This window comes from Barbus barbus, assembly GCF_936440315.1.
Source record: "Barbus barbus genome assembly, chromosome: 13".
NCBI lineage: Eukaryota > Metazoa > Chordata > Actinopteri > Cypriniformes > Cyprinidae > Barbus > Barbus barbus.
This window is the reverse complement of record NC_136741.1, coordinates 6,212,195-6,230,754: the sequence shown is the minus strand read 5'-3', so window position 1 is coordinate 6,230,754 and position 18,560 is coordinate 6,212,195. Positions and strand designations below refer to the sequence as shown.

Genomic DNA, 18,560 nt, shown 5'->3' with positions numbered 1-18,560 from the left:
AATTTTGCTGAAAAGCCCACAAACTATATGTTGTTTAATGGACATGTTTAACTTGTGAAAATGTGTGAACATGTGCCTCTATGTTTTTAGAACAGAAACAGAAGTAGAAATATCCCTTTTTTTTAGCTAGGTAAATAAACCCATCATGACTATATATATATATATGTTCACTGGAGTAAAAAGGGTAAGAACTAGCCTCAGACTTCTCTGCAGACATTTTAGGTTCCTACACCTTCTCCCTATAAAGCTGATTTCAGCAAGTCTGTGAAATGTGTGTTGGTTTCCGTCACAGGAGTCAGTGGGTGGAGAGAGTTCTGATGGAGTGATTCAAGGCCATGAAATGAAAAGCTAAAAGCTCAGATGGTCTCTCTCAGTATGTATTTTCCAAGGCTCAGCTCACTCTGATGTGGTCTTGTTAACGTTATTGCAGCGCCAGCAAGGTTTTATATGGGTTTATGATATTAATTAATGTCAAAGCACAAGGTCATAAGACTGCCGTTAGGTAAAGTAGAAACTCTTAAGGGCTTACTGATGTCGGTAAAGCTCTGACAGATATAAAATGGTAAAGGCCTGTATAAACACACGTACAAGCCAAAAAGGTCACACAAACCAGTACTCACTCATAAAGTGTGCACAATACAGTGGTGGAGATCCATTACTCACTGCTGAATTAAAGCAATCTGCGATGGTGCACATACTCGTTTCTTTTTACACGTGAGTGTATTTAAGAGTGTGCCATTTTAGGAGAGTCAGTTCCAGTATATTCCTACAGAAACATAGGTTTAGGATCCCTGGAGAACTGAGCAGAAAGAGCAAAAATGAATCTGGCGTCTGTCTCCAGTGTTCAGGGATCTCATCCGATATCCTGATGATTTGAGAATGCATGAGGACATTCCATTAAACCATTCATCTCTCATCGCCCACTCCACCCACTCTATTAGCCTGAATAACTACAGTATCTCCAGTCTAACACCCTGAGATCTCTTCTTAGCTTCTCCTAACATACTCTCCACTTAAATATGATTTGTTAGAAGTGAAAAGAAAACTTGAGTCATACTTCTCAGTAGATGTGCACAGTCCACACCTTCCTGGAAATCCTATAACATCAGAGTGATTAGTTATAATTATTCCAAGGCTAATTATTCCCAGAACCCTCTAACAAATGTCTTTAAACCACTCAATACACTTTAGCCACACCCTAGCAACCACTCAGAGCACCCTAGCAACATTTTAGCAACCGCATAGAGCTTTTGTATCTATCTGTCTGTCTGTCTATGTCTATCTGCAACCAATAAGAAGACTTTAGCAACAATATAGCAAAGCCTTGGCAATCAATAATAGCGTGCAAGGAAGTGCTTATTAAACAAAAAGAAAAAAAATTAAAATTTTGAGTACTCAAAACACTAGTAACATCCTTGCAACTATATATAGCAGAGCTATATGAAACTATGATTTTTTTTTCTTTAAACTATTCTATGTCTCTCTATATCTGAATCTATCTGTCTGCCAACCACTTAAAACACCTTAGCAACCAGCTGGATTGCACCTTAGCAACCAATCAGAGCACACTGAAGCCCAAGTATACTTTGTTTTTGTATGTGTACGCTAGCGTATGCTTTTTAAAATATACTCCATTTAGCGTGCGTGAACACATGGTCGACACATGCACTCTAGAAAGCTACATCTTTGTCCATTGTCCGTTCTGTTTTTCTCTAGAAGTTATGACAGATAAATATGTCTTTTTATTCTTTTTCACTAAAGTTTATAATAAATAAATTAATTATTTAATTCATATAATGAAACAAGCTTAAAGTGGTTAAGGGAACATTTTTTATTTATGAGTTTCAAGACATGCACACTAGCTTTGACATCTAATGACAAAACCTGACGGGCTTTTTGTGCTGCCTTAATTCCAGAAGACCAAAAGAACTTGCTACCCTGGTGAGTAAACATTTGATAATCTAACATATAATATCATTGTAAACCGTTCTACACATATAATATCAAAGTAATGTTTATTTATAATGAAGCTATAATTGTGAGTTTACTGACATAGTGCTAGAGTTGAGCTCCAACCATAATCAAGCACACCTGATCCAGTTAATCAAGATCTTCAGGATTACTAGAAACTTCCAAGCAGGTGTGAGTTGGAGCTGGTTGGATCTAAACTGTGCAGAGCTGCAGCCCTCCAGGAATTGAGTTTGACACCACTAGTCTATAGTATTGCGACTGATCTCTCTTTTTTCAATCAGTGCAAATAAATCCAAGTACTGGCAGTGCATCAGATGGAGAGATTGAAAAGTTCATCAAAAGCTGGCTGCTGCTCACTTTGGACAGAGATGGGGGAAGAAAAGAACGGGCCCAAAAGTGAACTAATTCTAATGTTCCAAATGTTAACATTTACCAGAGTTACCATTCATGTTATCAGTCTGAGATTGTCTGACTAACCATACGTGACACTGTCTATTCCCCTTTTTATTCTCTTTCTGTCAATCTGTCCCTCTTTTAGTGTACGCTTACTTGAGGAGGCTCCTGCAGTTTTCTTGTTTTTTGTTTTTTTTTCATTACAATTTTTTTTTAATGTTTCAAATATGTTTAAAATAAATTGTCATATCACTCAAGTTTTCGTTGTGTCATTTTTACATGGGGGGGCACATATGGATGTTATGGGGTAATTCATGGGGTAGTTGGTGGGATGCCATGAAAAAAACAGGGTGTAAGGGCCAAACCCTTAATCTTTTTAAAGTTGACATTTAGTTGGCATGCAATAAGTACACGTAGGCTTAACAAGGACACTGTAGAATAAAACTCATTTAATACACACATTTTAGATGTTGTACTGAACACACAAAAAAAAATTTTTATTCTTTTTAAGAGGAGTAAGTGCAAGTATATTATTTAATTTAGCAAACAAGACTCAGACTCAGGTCTTGTACTGGTACAAAGTACTGGCTAAGAGAAGTATTTTTGGTGGCATTAATGTGGCCCAGTGCCAGTGGTGTTGGCCCAGTTTCAGTACCCAGACTCGGGCCAGTACTGGCTAAGCGTTTCATTTCTCGTCGGCATGATTGTGGCCCAATGCCGGTGGTGTTGGCCCAGTTTCAGTACCCAGACTCGGGCCAGTACTGGCTAAGTGTACCATTTTGGTTGGCGTGATTGTGGCCCAATGCCGGTGGTGTTGGCTCAGTTTCAGTACCCAGACTCGGGCCAGTACTGGCTAAGCGTTTAATTTCTCGTCGGCATGATTGTGGCCCAGTGCCGGTGGTGTTGGCCCAGTTTCAGTACCCAGACTCGGGCCAGTACTGGCTAAGTGTACCATTTTGGTTGGCGTGATTGTGGCCCAATGCCGGTGGTGTTGGCTCAGTTTCAGTACCCAGACTCGGGCCAGTACTGGCTAAGCGTTTCATTTCTCGTCGGCATGATTGTGGCCCAGTGCCGGTGGTGTCGACCCAGTTTCAGTATCCAGATTAGGGCCAGTACTGGCTAAGTGTTTCAATTCTTGTTGGCGTGATTGTGGCCCAATGCCGGCAGTTTTGGCAGCCGGACTTGGGCCAGTGTATTTGGGCCGATTCTGGGGTGTCATTCATCCCATGTCCATGCCGAGTCTGGCAACTGCAGCCAGGCCGAGTTATTTCTTCCGACCTGCCGGACCTGGGCCATTATCGGGCCAAACCATTTTGGCTACCTGGGAACACCCTAGTAAGCACCTACTAACCACTTAAAACACTAGTAACATTCTAGCAACTGTTCAGAACATCCTTGTAACTATAGCAGTTTCAACAAGTTGTGTTCCATATTTGGGGTTGATATTTAAAAAACAATTGCTTCCAGCAAGATTTTGTTCGGGAGCTGTACCAAACGTTTCCATTAGAAGGCATTTATTTCCCATTAGTTTCCAATGTGGCCATTTTTGACCGTGAAGAGTACAAGTGTGTCTTTTGGGACCATTTAAACTTTTTGAATAATGTCCATGATTTCATTTTCACAGACTTTTACATTAAATGTTCCCTCCTGGTGGGCCAACTCTATCCGAGCAGCTGAGTCGTTAGCCATCTTCAAGAATCGGCTAAAATGATTTGTGTGTGTGTTCACATAGCCAGTGCCAAAGCTGTTACCAAGTTTTGTACCATTCCGATGAAGTAAAAAAATAGAATAAAAAAACCCAAAACATTAAATTTTTCAATTTTTAAAAAATGACCGAAGAGCACCAGATGGTTATGCTCTGGGTTATGAACTGAGAAAGGGTATAGCTTAAATTCAAGTTGCTTTGAAGGAAAATCTGCTGTCTACTGAAATTCTATTATAAGATTTGTGTTACTATTGACTACATGAAGAAAGGAAAAAACAAATAGCATATGACACTGTATGAAATGACACAGGCACTAAATAATGAATGTGATGTGTCAGGATTTTGTATTAGCCTTTCACATGGAGGATAAACATGAGAAAGGCATGCGGCCTGTTGGGTAACGTTTCAAGGTTGCAGTAGCATTTGTTTGGCAGCATGTGTAGCTGAGGAAGGCGACTGTGAAGTGTGAGAGAGTGTTTTGGGTTCTGTGCGTGTGTGGTCTCGGGCTCTCACAGCTTTTGTAGCTCTCTCTGTTTATTCATGGCTTCTCAAACACATGCAAGAGACAGCTGTTACGCCCAACCTCCATGCAGGCCTCACAAGCCTGGGGCTGGATTTACACACACCGGCCAGATAGGTGTCTCTATATCTGGGGTGGAGTGTGAGGATTTGTGGGCCAGGGCAGGTGTAAGCTGTCACAACAAAACTTTTTGCTGTTAATCGCCGTATGCAAGGTGATAGATGGCTGTATCTGTGTTTTTGGACTTAAAACAGTACAACTATGTTAAGAATCTTCCATTAAAACAGTCTAGAATTTTTCCTTCTTTCATTAAAATGGCCTTGAATCAATTCAAAGTCTTTTTCTTTTTTCAGCGGGAGGAATCTTTAGAGACACAGTCTCTACTTTATTACCTTATGCAACTATCTGGAATCTCATGAAACACTGGCTTTTTTCCCATTGAGAATATTTTCCTCTTACCCTCCTCCCGATCCCTCACTGCTCTTTCTTTCCTGTCTTCCTCTCCTCCCTGCTCCATGTGAGATTGAGTCTTCAAACAATAGATCCCCCTGCCTGCTCATTTAATCTGCATATCACTCTTCCATTGACCATTATCAACAAAATAGCCACCCATACTTAGCATGCAAATTATCTAGTTATTTGGAGAAAGAGAGAGAAAGAGTGAGGCCCAGTGGGGGGTCTGCTGGAGGAGTGTGGGTTTCCTTTAACATAATGGGATTTTAACTGGGGGAAGGGGATTATTGTCTTTTGGCGGCTCATTGAAACCCTTCAGGTTTTTGGTTTTGTTGATAAGAGGTACCTGTTAAACTGTCTCAACTTTTGTCTCCAAAATCGTTTGAGCACATGTTACTTTCTAGTAATTATTCACACTGCAAAACCTCTGACAACATTTTAGAAGACCATGTTTAAACGTTGAAGAAAGCCTAACAAATCTAGGCTACAAAAACATTGAAATGTCCTTGTCACGACTGTGATGTTATTTAATAGTTACAAAAACAAGAAACTCGTTTATTTTCAACTGAACATAATTTGAATGTTTATTGTTAATCTTCTATAGTTTTCTTGTTATTATAACGTTATTTAAAAGTTACCAAAAAAGGTTTCTTAGAATGTTACAAATGCACTACATATAAATAGTACAAATAACAAGAAAAAATAACATAATTTTGAGAATGTTGTTCTAAGAACATTTTCTATCAGCATTATGAATATGGGTAAAATATTAATAAAGTTGTATGAACGTTCCATAAACATAGTTATAGAATAAGAGTCATAAGAATAGTTTGTCCTAACATTTATATAACTTGTAGAAAACATGAAAGTTGTGAGAATGTTCCCTGTTAGCTGGGCTAAAGAAGGTTCAAAACTAGTTAAGATATAGTTTCAAGGCATTAAAGCAGAAACGAATAGCTCATATAAATTCTGTCATACAAAAACCGTTTCTTTTAGCAGTGAGAATAAACTTATATTCATCACCAGACTGAACTCTTAAAGTGCATGTAAACAAGCTTCATTCATGACAGGAGTTTAAAGATTGAATATAGGCTACATCTAAATATACCGATCAAAATTTGAGATGAATAAAATGTAATATCTTTATTCAGTAGGAATGCATTAAATTGATCAAAAGCGACAGTAAAGACTATTAAATTGTTACAAAAAAATGATATTTCAAACCTTCTATTCACAAAAGAATATTGAAAAAATACATATGGTTTCTACAAAAATATTGAACAGCGTAACTGTTTAACATTGATACTATTAAGAAATGTTTTTGAGCAGCGAATCAGCATGTTAGACTGATTTCTGAAGACTCGTGACACTGAAGACTTTTGAAGACTGGAGTAATGACTTATGGCAGAGGTCTTCAACCCTGTTCCTGGGGACCCACTATCCTGAAGAGTTTAGCTACAACCCTAGTCAAACACACCTGAAGCGGCCAATCAAGCTCCTCGAGACTGCTTGAAAACTGCAGGCAGGTGTGCTGAAGCCGGTTGGAAATAAGCTTTCCAGGAGAGTGGGTCCGCAGGAGCAGGGTTGAAGACCTCTGACTTATGGAAATTCAGTTTCAGGAATAAATTTCATTTTAAATTGTAATAAAAAGAAAATATTTGAGATTGTAATAATATTACACAATATGACAGTTTTTACTGTATTTTTGATCAAATAAATGCAGCTTTGGTGAGACTTCCTTCCAAAACAACAAAAAACCTTATCACCCCAAACTTTTGAATAGTAGTATTATACAAGCATAGGGTTAGAAAGCGGTTTTATCACATTAGTCTCATGTAACGTGAAATCTTGCCATAATACTAACAAAACAGCATGAACTGTAACATTCATATATTTCCAGTGAAAGTGCATGACTGTAAACTCTCTAACTTCGTTACTTATAGAAGAGTGTGCTTTCAACTACAGCTAGCCCGATGCTTTGTTACACACCAATCATCATATGTCTTCTGTCTTTTCGAGTGTTACATCAGCTTTGCCAAGCAAAGCAACACTGCCCATCTTCCAGTTCTCCTTTATTCTGACCCATCAAGCATCTGGCTGTGTAGTTTGATATACTATAATGGAAGTAGGGCAGCACATGGGGGACCAGGCCAGCTACTGGTCCTAAAAATCAACTCCGAGTTGAAATATTAGCCCTTTAATAACAATTTAAAAATCTGACACTGCTCTGTATCCATTAGATTGTGTCTAAGCACTAAGTAATCTGTGGTCAGATTCGGGCCAATTGGAGCGCTACTCTTTCCTGCATTCCTTCTTCCTCTCACCCCTGCTTTGCTCTGAGCCAGATTTTTTAACACAACCACCCATTTAGAATGAACCTTCCCTGCGTTCGGTCAGCAGAGAGACGTTGATGAAGTGTATCAGCAGCAGGAGTGTGTAAATGTACTTTTCCTCCATTTGAGAGAAGATTACCAAGTCAAATGTATACCAACCCATTAGCGGTACTGTACACAGACACAATGTTGCATGAGGTGTTTTTCCTAAAATGGAGCTGCTTGGGTATCTGTGTTTGACTTTCCTGGTCTGTTCTCACTCGAACTCATGCACTGCAAGCGAGGAAATGAATTAAAGGGTTTAACAATGACTGAAAAGCACCCCAGAAACAGCTGCACATTATGAAACACCTATTAACATTCTTTTGTTAAGTAAGTGAGTATCTGAGAGAGAGAGAGACAGTCACATGGACAGACAGAAACACACTGAAGTATTATTCTGTTGAATATTATTCTGTTGAATGTTACTTTAGTCACAGGTTGCAAATATATTGCTGTACAGCAATGAAAGCAGGATTATTGAGGATCAGGTGAGTTAACAAGTTTAATTCAGGCTTAATTCAGAAAACATTCTTACTATGGCAATCATGTGAGAATTTGATCTTAGAAAAGAGGTCATGGAAAAGCCTCAAAGTCATTCAAAGAAATCTGACCCAATTAACAGGTGAAAAAAGCCAATAAATATACTGTTAAATTTGCACAGAAAAGGGGCAGCTGTGTTTACCAGAAATTCATCGTAAATAAATACGATGTGTTTCCATTATCGACTTTACCAACTTTATGTGGTAAAGTAATCCAATTAACAGGTTTTTTAGCTTCTATAAAAATTAAAAACATATTATTTCAGTGTAGATTTACAATGATGGTGAGACGAAGACCCCATATCTAGAGACCAGAATATCACAGAAACTTGGGTGGGTCTCTTTTCATTTGGGTCTGTAAGCAAACACTCTATCATCCACTTCACAACAAGCTTAAAACACCCCAAGAGTTTTGCATGGGCAAGCATTCTCTTTCTCAAATAAAATTTAAATATCTAGTTCCATTGTTCTCACATTTATTTAATGTGGCCCCCCATGGAAATACAGTAAACACTCAAGATATAATCTGGAGTCAGACTATGTTAACCCATTTAATATCCCAAATTTTTCCCAGACATGCAAATATCCAAATGATGTGTCTTTAGTAACCCTTTGAAATAATCAAAAAATTTTTTTTTTTTTTTTTTTTTTGGAAAAGTGTATGAAAAATTGTGTTTTATGTTCGGTCACAACAGTGGGATATGGTGAGTACTGAAATCACATATTTCTGCAGTCATAAATCTTAGCTCAGCTATTCTAAACTGTTTGATCACATTCTAGGGTTACTATTATGCATTAAAAAAACCGTATGCAACATTGATAGATAAAAAACAAAAAAATTCAACCATCACCGGATTTCAAAATTGTTACTTTTTTCTAAAATATAACATCAAATTTTTATATCAATGCTACGAGTATTACAAAATCATTATTGTCAAATTTTTCTAACATTTGAATTTTTAATTTAGTGCAATATTTTGTCATTGCAACATTTTATTGTCATTTTCACTAGCAACTGCCATTTGGATTATATTGTAAAATAAAGTTCACCGTTATCCCACCAGTCACTATTGTGACCATCAACATGTTTATGCACTCTATGACCACACTCAACAAAACTGAATATATGCAAATGCATATATTAATACTAGACACCCTAAAGATAATGTCTACCAAAAATCTTTGTCATATGTTTATGTTAACATACTTTATAGCCTTTCGTTTTGGAGCTTTGATGCATCCATCATCTGCTCAAGTTGCGAACAGGAAATAAACTGCTCTGGTCATGTGACAATTTGCACTAATCATATGAAACTGCACATATTTAATTGAGACCCTTTATTTTTTCCATATTTGCAGGAAGTGCTACATCAGTACGGTTTGTAGGGCTTTATAAATGAAAAACTTTGTGACCGGTGGGATTAAATGGGTTAATGTTACACCAGTTTCACACTGGACACATTTAAGTGGCATGTGAGCAGCATGAGCTCAATGTGATTTCACACTAGCAGCATTTCTATAGTGTAACTGATACTCTTTTTACGTGTCTACTGTGTGATCATACATCCAAACATGTCCAGGGTAAAAAAAAAAAAAAGGTTTTGGCTTTGTTTTCCTAGTTTTTCATACTTTAGAAGATAATGACTAAAAAAATTTGTTTAACAAACAGCGTGCAGGCATTGTATAATTAAAAGAAGCTGGGAAATACAGAGAATGGTCAAAGCAATGCAGATATGCATACATACAGTAAGAGAGCATGTCAGTAAATAAAGCCAAAACTCATATCCATGAAAAAAAAAGAACACATATGATTAAACGATTTAATCTACATAGCTGTTTTTATCCTTAGTTTAAGAAACCATTTTTTCGAAGCTTAGATTGTCCTTTTGTTACAGATAATTATTTCACTGTTCATTAAATTTCATTAGTTGTTATTTTAGGCTAAACAGATGTATCTCACCTCTCTCACACAGCAAAAGAAAACCAAATGCTTCTTTGACACCATGAAAGCCACAATACAGTGTTAGGAACGACAAAATGTTGTCAGAGAGTGTGTGTGAGAGGAAAGAATTGAGAAAGAAAGGAGATAAACATTGCAGTAATTAGGTGTCAGATTTAGCTGAATAATCGTATTCAACCTGGGATATATGCTTCCTATGGCCTGGTGTAATATCAAAAACAGTTACTAGCTTCACATCAATGTATTCTTAAAGACTTCAAATGTCATCTTTTATTAAAAGATCTGCCGAAAAGTATTTGCTCCCTCTATTTAAACACGAAGAGAACAGACTGCTCTGCTCTGCTCTGTTTTCTTGGCTACTTTCTTTCAGATGTGAGTCCATCCTTGAGTCCAAACTGCTGCTTGCAAGATCCCTGAATCAGTTTTGAAGTGATATGGGAGGTCTGGTCAAATTTGCGTAATTAATTCAGCAAGAGATACGGAATGCTGACAGATGGATAAAATATTCTGTTGAATGCGAAAGGGTGAGACAAATGTTTGTATAACAGACATTGGATCCAGATATCTTTCTGGCAGAGATGTGGATAAGCAAAAAGAACAGACAGAGTGATAAACATATCTTTAAAATAATTGATTAGGTTTATTTAGACTCTGATTGCTATCAAATTCATTTTGCTTTTGAGAACAGGCACATTGCTTGTGCTATTCAATTAAGGGTGCACCAAGAAATGGAAAAACTATTTGAAGCCTGACTGGAAAAAAACTGTTTTGAATAATACTCTCTTAACAGCATCTGTTATATGCCTTGCTTTTGGCTTAGACCATTTTAAAAAAGTATTTTGCAGTGTGTCGCCCTATGCATTTGTCCTGGTTTCGTCATCAGATGTGTCTCTGGCTGTATAAATCTACAAGACTCACATACCATTGAGATTTATCAACATCTCTGAGCTCAAACATCACTATAAATATGGCCATTACAGCAGGAATATGTCACTATTTTGGCCTATGGTTTCCAATACTTGGCAAGCGATTTCTCATAAACAGATTTCTCATTAATCATAAGTACACATGCACAGGCTTTCTGCCCATTTTCAGGTTACAAATCACCAGATTTAACTTTTCACAAGTTGAATATGCTCTTATATTTGTTTGAGAGTAATAATTCAGTCCGGCTCCCACTTCATCACCAAATGGCTTTATGATCTATGTGGCAGAAATCACATTCAGTTGAGGAGTCTCTGCTATAAATCCATTAATTTTACTGCACAAACATCTATTTCTAAGGTTCTTGCTCTCGAATCCCAGATCGCTAAAAAAAAAAAGATTGTCCCTCCAAATATGACCAAATTTGAAAGACATTTCAAATCACCTGCAACAAAATATTCACTTAGAACTGAATCATTTTTACACTCGTTCAGTTTGGGACCCAAGATTCCATACATTTAAAATAAATTAGAAAATTAATTTGGGACAAGAAGACACTACAATCCCACCCTTTTCTAAAATATTCCTTCCGATCCAAAAAGGAACGCTGCTCTAAGAAAAACACATCTTCCCATTGGTGGGAAGGTAGGAGGTTTCAAGGCGCCCCGCGGAGAAGCGCTAGGGACCGTGAATGAAGGGCTGCTTGAAACCGTTTTATCATTACTGTGGAGCGAAGTGGAGTCAGCGAATCAACTTTACAGAGATAGAGCTGCAGATTCAACAGGAGTGGCGGAGAAAGTTTCTTACATTGTGTTGTAAGGGAGAGGAGGGCCGAGCTCAAAAGGAGGCAGATGTTTGGGGAGTCTGATGATGAAATATGTGGAGTAGTCTCGAAAAAAAGGGGTTATGAATACCTGAACGCAAAAAAACTGAGCTGAAGGTTAGTTTGTGATTCGCCTTGTAGCCTACGAGTGATCAGACACGTCTGGAGCTCCTGATCGGATTGGAGGAATATCACATTGTAACAAGTCTCGCGGAACACGAACATTCTAGTAAGTTTACATTTGTTTGTGTTCGGTTTTTATGCGACGATGGATTAAGTCTCTTTATAGAGATTTATGTGTGTAGATAGATTTAATCTCACGATTTGGTTTTTGTTTGTGAAACATTCCTTTGTTTAAAAGTTTCCCGAAACTCGTTTTTGCATTTTTTTTTTAACTATACATTTTGTTTTCTATTATTTTCTTGTAAGTAATCCGATAGTGACTTGTATCTTTTTCAATTTCACTAATAATTGATCATTAGAGACTATTACTTCTTCCAATAGTGTAACCAGTGTCTATCCAATTATTCACAAGTACTTAATTTTTGCATACTTCTAGTTATAAATTTCCTACTAGTCATTAACCATATACTGACAATTTAAGTTTTCCATTGTTTCTGGTAACAAATAAAAAAAAAATCCATTGAATTCTATGGAGACGTCTTAAATTAACTAGTAGTTTACTAGTTTTGCTCACTAGTTACAATTGCTTTATACTCGTCATACGTAATTAGTCAGAAAGGCTACTTTTATAATTACAATAAAAAATTGTACTAGTAAGGTTAGTTACTAGAAAGGTGTGTCTGTTTAATTAGTACTAACAAAATTGGAAGAGATGCTAGTAACTATTTATATTTCTTACAAGTATTAAAGAATAAGTATTAATGCCTAGTGAAGAGGTACTAGTAAAACTAGATTAGGTACTAGCAACAAATATTCTTGCCTGAAGTGAATTCTCGATATATATTAGTAGTTGATACACTTCCAGTAACAAAAGAACAGTTGCTTGCCACTACTTGGATAGTGACTAATTGAATAAACAGTTTAGAAAAGAAATAGTATCTCATGATTAGTTAGGGAAATTCTTAAAAATTGCTAGTCACTATTGGATTACTTCTAGTTAAAAATAACTACTAGCTGTAAGAAATAAATGGTAACATTTTCCACATTTCTATGTTTTCCAGGCAATCAATGATGGCGGTATGGAAAGGCAGTCCACGCCTCTTATTCATCACAACACTTCTGCTTGGACTGTCTTCCACCCAGTATCACGGAGAGAAGGGTATCTCCGTCCCAGAGCACGGGTTCTGCCAACCCATATCTATCCCCCTGTGCACAGACATCCAGTATAACCAAACTATTATGCCAAACCTCCTGGGACACACCAACCAGGAGGACGCAGGACTGGAGGTGCACCAGTTCTACCCCCTGGTCAAAGTTCAGTGTTCTCAAGATTTGAAGTTTTTCCTCTGTTCAATGTATGCGCCGGTGTGTACAGTTCTAGAACAGGCAATTCCTCCCTGTCGCTCTCTGTGTGAGCGTGCGAGACAAGGGTGCGAGGCCCTCATGAACAAGTTCGGCTTCCAGTGGCCCGAACGACTCCGCTGTGAGAACTTTCCAGTACACGGAGCTGGAGAAATCTGTGTGGGACAGAACAAATCAGACCCCGACATCCCGACGACAGACCCTGCGCCTTATATACCTGACCACTTCACTCCACGCATGCATGCGCCACGCCAAAGTCAGGCTTTTACTTGCCCTCTTCAACTCACAGTCCCTTCCTACCTCAATTACCAGTTTTTAGGGGCAAAAAACTGCGGCGCCCCTTGCGAGCACAAACAGCCGCACGGCCTGATGTACTTCAAGCAGGAAGAGGTCCGATTCGGTCGGCTCTGGGTGGGAATCTGGTCTATCCTGTGCTGCGTGAGTACCCTGTTCACGGTCCTCACTTACCTTGTGGATATGCGCCGGTTCTGTTACCCAGAACGCCCCATCATCTTCCTCTCCGGGTGTTACTTTATGGTGGCGGTGGCTTATGCGGCCGGGTTTTTGCTGGAGGATAAGGTGGTCTGCATTGACAAGTTCAGGGATGACGCTTATAGGACTGTGGCTCAAGGGACTAAAAAAGAGGGTTGCACCATTCTCTTCATGATCCTGTATTTCTTCGGCATGGCCAGCTCAATCTGGTGGGTGATCCTGTCTCTCACGTGGTTCCTTTCTGCTGGAATGAAATGGGGCCATGAAGCAATCGAAGCCAACTCTCAATATTTCCACCTGGCAGCGTGGGCCGTCCCTGCTGTGAAGACCATCACCATCCTCGCCTTGGGACAAGTGGATGGCGACCTTCTGACTGGCGTATGCTATGTGGGCATCTACAGTGTTGACGCCTTACGTGGATTCGTCCTCGCACCCTTGTTCGTTTACCTCTTCATTGGAACGTCTTTTCTTCTGGCTGGATTTGTCTCTTTGTTCCGCATCCGTACCATTATGAAACATGATGGCACCAAGACAGAAAAGCTGGAGAAGCTGATGGTGCGTATTGGTGTTTTCAGCGTCCTCTACACCGTTCCAGCTACTATCGTCATTGCGTGTTACTTCTATGAACAAGCGTTCCGTGAGCAGTGGGAAAAAACTTGGCACATGCAGACGTGCAAGCGTTTTGCCGTGCCGTGCCCGCCCAACAACTTTGCGCCAATGACGCCGGATTTCACTGTGTTTATGATCAAGTACCTCATGACTATGATCGTAGGAATCACGTCAGGATTCTGGATCTGGTCTGGAAAAACTCTACAGTCGTGGCGCAAGTTTTATAAGCGGCTGGGCAACAACCAGGGCGAGACGACAGTGTGAACTGAACTTTGTGAGAAATACAGGTCAATATTGAAAGGAAACGTGAACTGCGATCAGGTCACACATACTTCGTTAAACCCATGCTGTTGGTTGAAGACACTGCTGTGTGAGCCCAGCATGATGCTTTTCTCATTTATAAAGTGCCCAGACTTTGCCAACACTTTTGAAAGCATAACTCCAAAGAACATGCATTTCTCCAAAATCTCATGCATGACTAAATCTCAAAATGGTTTTTAAACTTTAAGCCTTGGAAACCCTACTAATGATTTTAATGGAAAAGATGGCAGAACTCTTTTCTTTCGTACTGATGTGGGGACTTTAATGATGACTTCGGTTTTCAAAATACACGCCACGTTTTCCTCACCTCGTGGCGGGCAAAAATGTCTACAATTTAGTCTTGTGCCTTGCAGTACTGATCAGTTCCTGTTGTTGAATGAATGTCTCTCTTGTTTTTTCCACATTTTTGGTCATTTTCTCATAGATTACATATTTTAGTATTTGATTGCACATGGCCATTTATTTAGATTTTAGAACTAGTTAAATTTAATGTTCTTTGGTCATGAGTCGCTAATTCATCCATGTTGCCATATCAAGCCAGGTCTCATGAAGTAATTTAATATTCTGCCATTTTAAAGGCCTTAGCGATACGAAAGTGACTGACAGGATTAAAAAATATTAGCCCAGAAGTATGTACAAGAGGACATGTTACCATATTTCGTTATTTGTAAATATCACATTTCTGTCAAAAGATGTATGATGTATTTAAGCAGATGAATTTTGTTTAAGGCCTTTTTCAATTTCACTTAATAAAGTGATTAGATTTTTAAAAGCTGCTTTGGCTTGATTTCGTTTGCACAAATGGTGACTCGTGTCGGTACCCTGACGACACTTTGATATTTCCCCCAAAACAGTTGTTAGCAAGTAGTTGAAACTGATAGCCGCATAATTTACTACAACAACAGACCTCAAGTGAGTCGCCCTCCATGTGTCTCGAGTCCATTAATGGTTTCAGTCTGTAGCAAGGACAACGACAGAATAAGGGCGAACCAAAGAATCAAGGGGGACTATAATGGTGAAAGAGTAAACATTTCTTCTAAGACAGAAAGAAACATAAAAGTGGCCTACAAAAACAGGATATAATCACGAATGGTGTGAAGTTTGCCACCCTGCCTCTGGGACAACAGGAAGCCCTGAGATGCACCAAAGCATAAGATCTCTTCCCCTCCTCTCCAAATGAAACTGGATACTGCTTCATTCTTTAGGGTGAGGGAAACGCCCCATCCCACGTCCCCTTCTCCTGTTTTTTTTTTTTTCCGGAGAGTTGGGGGATGTTTCTCTGTAAGGGCATTTGGAAGGTGATGGGGGTGGGTGGGTTACAGTATATCTCTGAGAATAGATACAGTACCACTGATTTTGAGGAGGAAGGATCCAGAATTCTTGTATTCGGTATCTGGAATACCACGTTTCATCCTTGTCCAAATAGTATAGGATTATGATTACATGGCAGCGAGCCATAATGCTACAAACTGCCTTTGTAAAACATGTTTTTAATCTGTATTTTGAACAATAATGTTCATAAAACATTCATAAAGTAGCTCATCATGCAATAGTTTTTCTAGCGTAATATGATTATTTGTGTGGGTACATGCACCCCGGTGTCTGATTGGGTGTGTTGGCACTCAATGCCTCCGGGGATGTGAAGTGTGTAAAATTCACAGCGTGTGCAGCCAAGAAACGTCCATCATTTTGATTGACAGTTGGGTTTATGGAATTTTTTACAACAGCGTAAAATGTCACTGATTTGCTTCCAGCACATAAACGCGCACACACACACATATATATATATATATATATATATATATATGTTCGTAACATAACAGCAGTGGTTTTACTGAGGTGAGATATGGGGCATTCTTATGAACAATTACCACATTATTTAACATTTATATAATGTATAATTAGTCACATTATTTCATAAATTGAATTTTTCCAATAAAAAAGTGTTAAGAAAGAATTTTCACTTAGAAATTGCTATAAAAAAAAATGTGTATATATATATATATATATAATCCAAAATAGCAATTATAAAAAGAATAGGTCCTTGATTCTGATTGGTTGAGCCACGTTCCGTTGTAAATTACACTACAAACCTACACCTTTGTTTACTTTGTGTGTTGCTTTGTTCCAACCACAGCTGTTCCTGATCAACTTCATTGTTTGGTGGAAGAATACTGTTTTTATTAATATCATTACACTTATTTGCTCTGTTTTATTTTGTGAAACCTTACTAAGTTTTTGGAATAACCGTTTTATTATTAACCGTAGTATTTTCTTGTAACACATACTCCAACAAACTTTGTTTTATTTACAACTTCAAAAAAATATATTTTTTGCTGTGACATTTCCCCTTTTAAAAATACTGCTGTGGGATCTTGGTGACTTAATTTGGGGAACGTACATTAAAAAATGACCACACAGTTCAAACAGAGGTACACTTCTCATAAAGTCTTCTTCAATATTTAATTTGTGTACACATTGGCTTGTCAAGCTCAATAGTTCAGCTCTTTTCTGGGAAGAAATAGTGTTCGTGGCACAAGAATACTAACTGTAAATAATGTGTTTGACGATGTTTGCTCGATAAGACAATATTTTCCATTGATTTTAAATTCCTGTAATATTCAACCCCAAAACATTTAGAAGGTTTGACATCAAACATATTTTGAGAGATGAATGGGTTATTAAAATTATAATGTGTGATTTCAGACAAGGCACAACAAACTGAGTGATAGTATCATAATTTACTCAGATAACTATTAAAATGATCAATTTGAAACTTAGAGTTATGAGGCTGAAATAACGCAGCACTTTAGGGTTGGTCTTTAAGATAGTAATGATAAATATTGACACTTTAAAAGACTATAATCCTAATTTAGGACCCAGAATAACAGTTTAAGAAATGTCGGCATGAAATTAAGTCTGCATTTTTTTAAATGCATGTTATGGAGCTTACTGAGAATGATTCATCCATGCACGTGTTTCATTCGAAAAAATGTTTGACCTCAAATTCAAATTTCGATAATCCATTTGACTTGTATGTACATCGCAATACAAAAAACATACCTGTTGCTGTTTCTTCGCGACTTTCAAAAAGTAATATTTGTTGACCACTAATCAAAATATTTGGGAGGTTATAACCTTTTATTGTGTGTCTACGGCTAGTTAGGGCAATGACACTTTGGCCCCAAAATGAAAGTTCAACAGTAACAGTGAAGCCACAAATACCCGCGTCTCCTGAGAATTGCATTAGTGCACCCATGCATTAGTGCAAAAGTCAATCTAAGGCCAAATTTGGATGTATTTGCACAGGTTTTCTCTGAACAAAAGTGTGCAATTCGACACAAGAAGCATGTCTGAATTTATATTATACAAGATGCTAAACCAAGCTCTGTTTACATACTACACCAGTTCACAAAAGAGCCCACAGGTCCTCTGAATATGGCCACACCTTGACAATTTATGGTCACCCACAGCCAAGCCTATTGGGTTAACAGCTACATGTGATGAGCATTTGAGTTACCTATTGTGTGTCCCAGGTGCCTTCCACCTCCTGAAAGAAACATGTTTTCCCAGGTAACTGCACACTCTTTATAGGAACAGTCTTTCAATTCCTTGAGATACAATTACCTGAATTTGTATCGATACTCAGGCCACAAACAAAGCTATAACCTATGTTTTTCAAGGTGTTAACATTGTTTACCTGTGTAAAGAGATTTCTGAGCAGATCACCTTGATGGTTTAGGTATCTGATGTCTATTCTGTGCACTCTCCTTGATAGAAATATGAAAAGGAAGTTAACATTGGGCTGCCCAGGGAAACATTCCTTCTTGATACATAATATTTCCCCCAGTTCAGTTCAGTTTCCCACAGTACAGATCAGCGAGTATTTGTGCCAGAAATATTGCCACACTTTCTCCTGCTCTTTTTCTCTCTGCGTATCAGATCTGTTATCTGCACCCTTAAAGGCTAAGTTTATCATTTTATTTTCTC

The 18,560-nt window shown here is 38.2% G+C and overlaps 1 protein-coding gene across 1 annotated transcript; it reads left to right on the top strand.

Moving 5' to 3' along the window:
- Nucleotides 1–11,597: 11,597 nt before the first annotated feature.
- Nucleotides 11,598–15,345, top strand: LOC306879285 (frizzled-7-A-like). The gene is made up of 2 exons (XM_079432101.1): nucleotides 11,598–11,892; nucleotides 12,848–15,345. The coding sequence occupies exon 2, from the start codon at nucleotides 12,855–12,857 to the stop codon at nucleotides 14,511–14,513; it is 1,659 nt and encodes a 552-aa protein (XP_079288227.1). The 5' UTR covers nucleotides 11,598–11,892; nucleotides 12,848–12,854; the 3' UTR covers nucleotides 14,514–15,345.
- The last annotated feature ends 3,215 nt before the right edge of the window (nucleotides 15,346–18,560 follow it).

What these genes read in the sequence shown, in the direction of transcription:
- LOC306879285 (XM_079432101.1), top strand. Translation starts at nt 12,855, where the DNA reads ATGATGGCGGTATGGAAAGGCAGTCCACGCCTCTTATTCATCACAACA.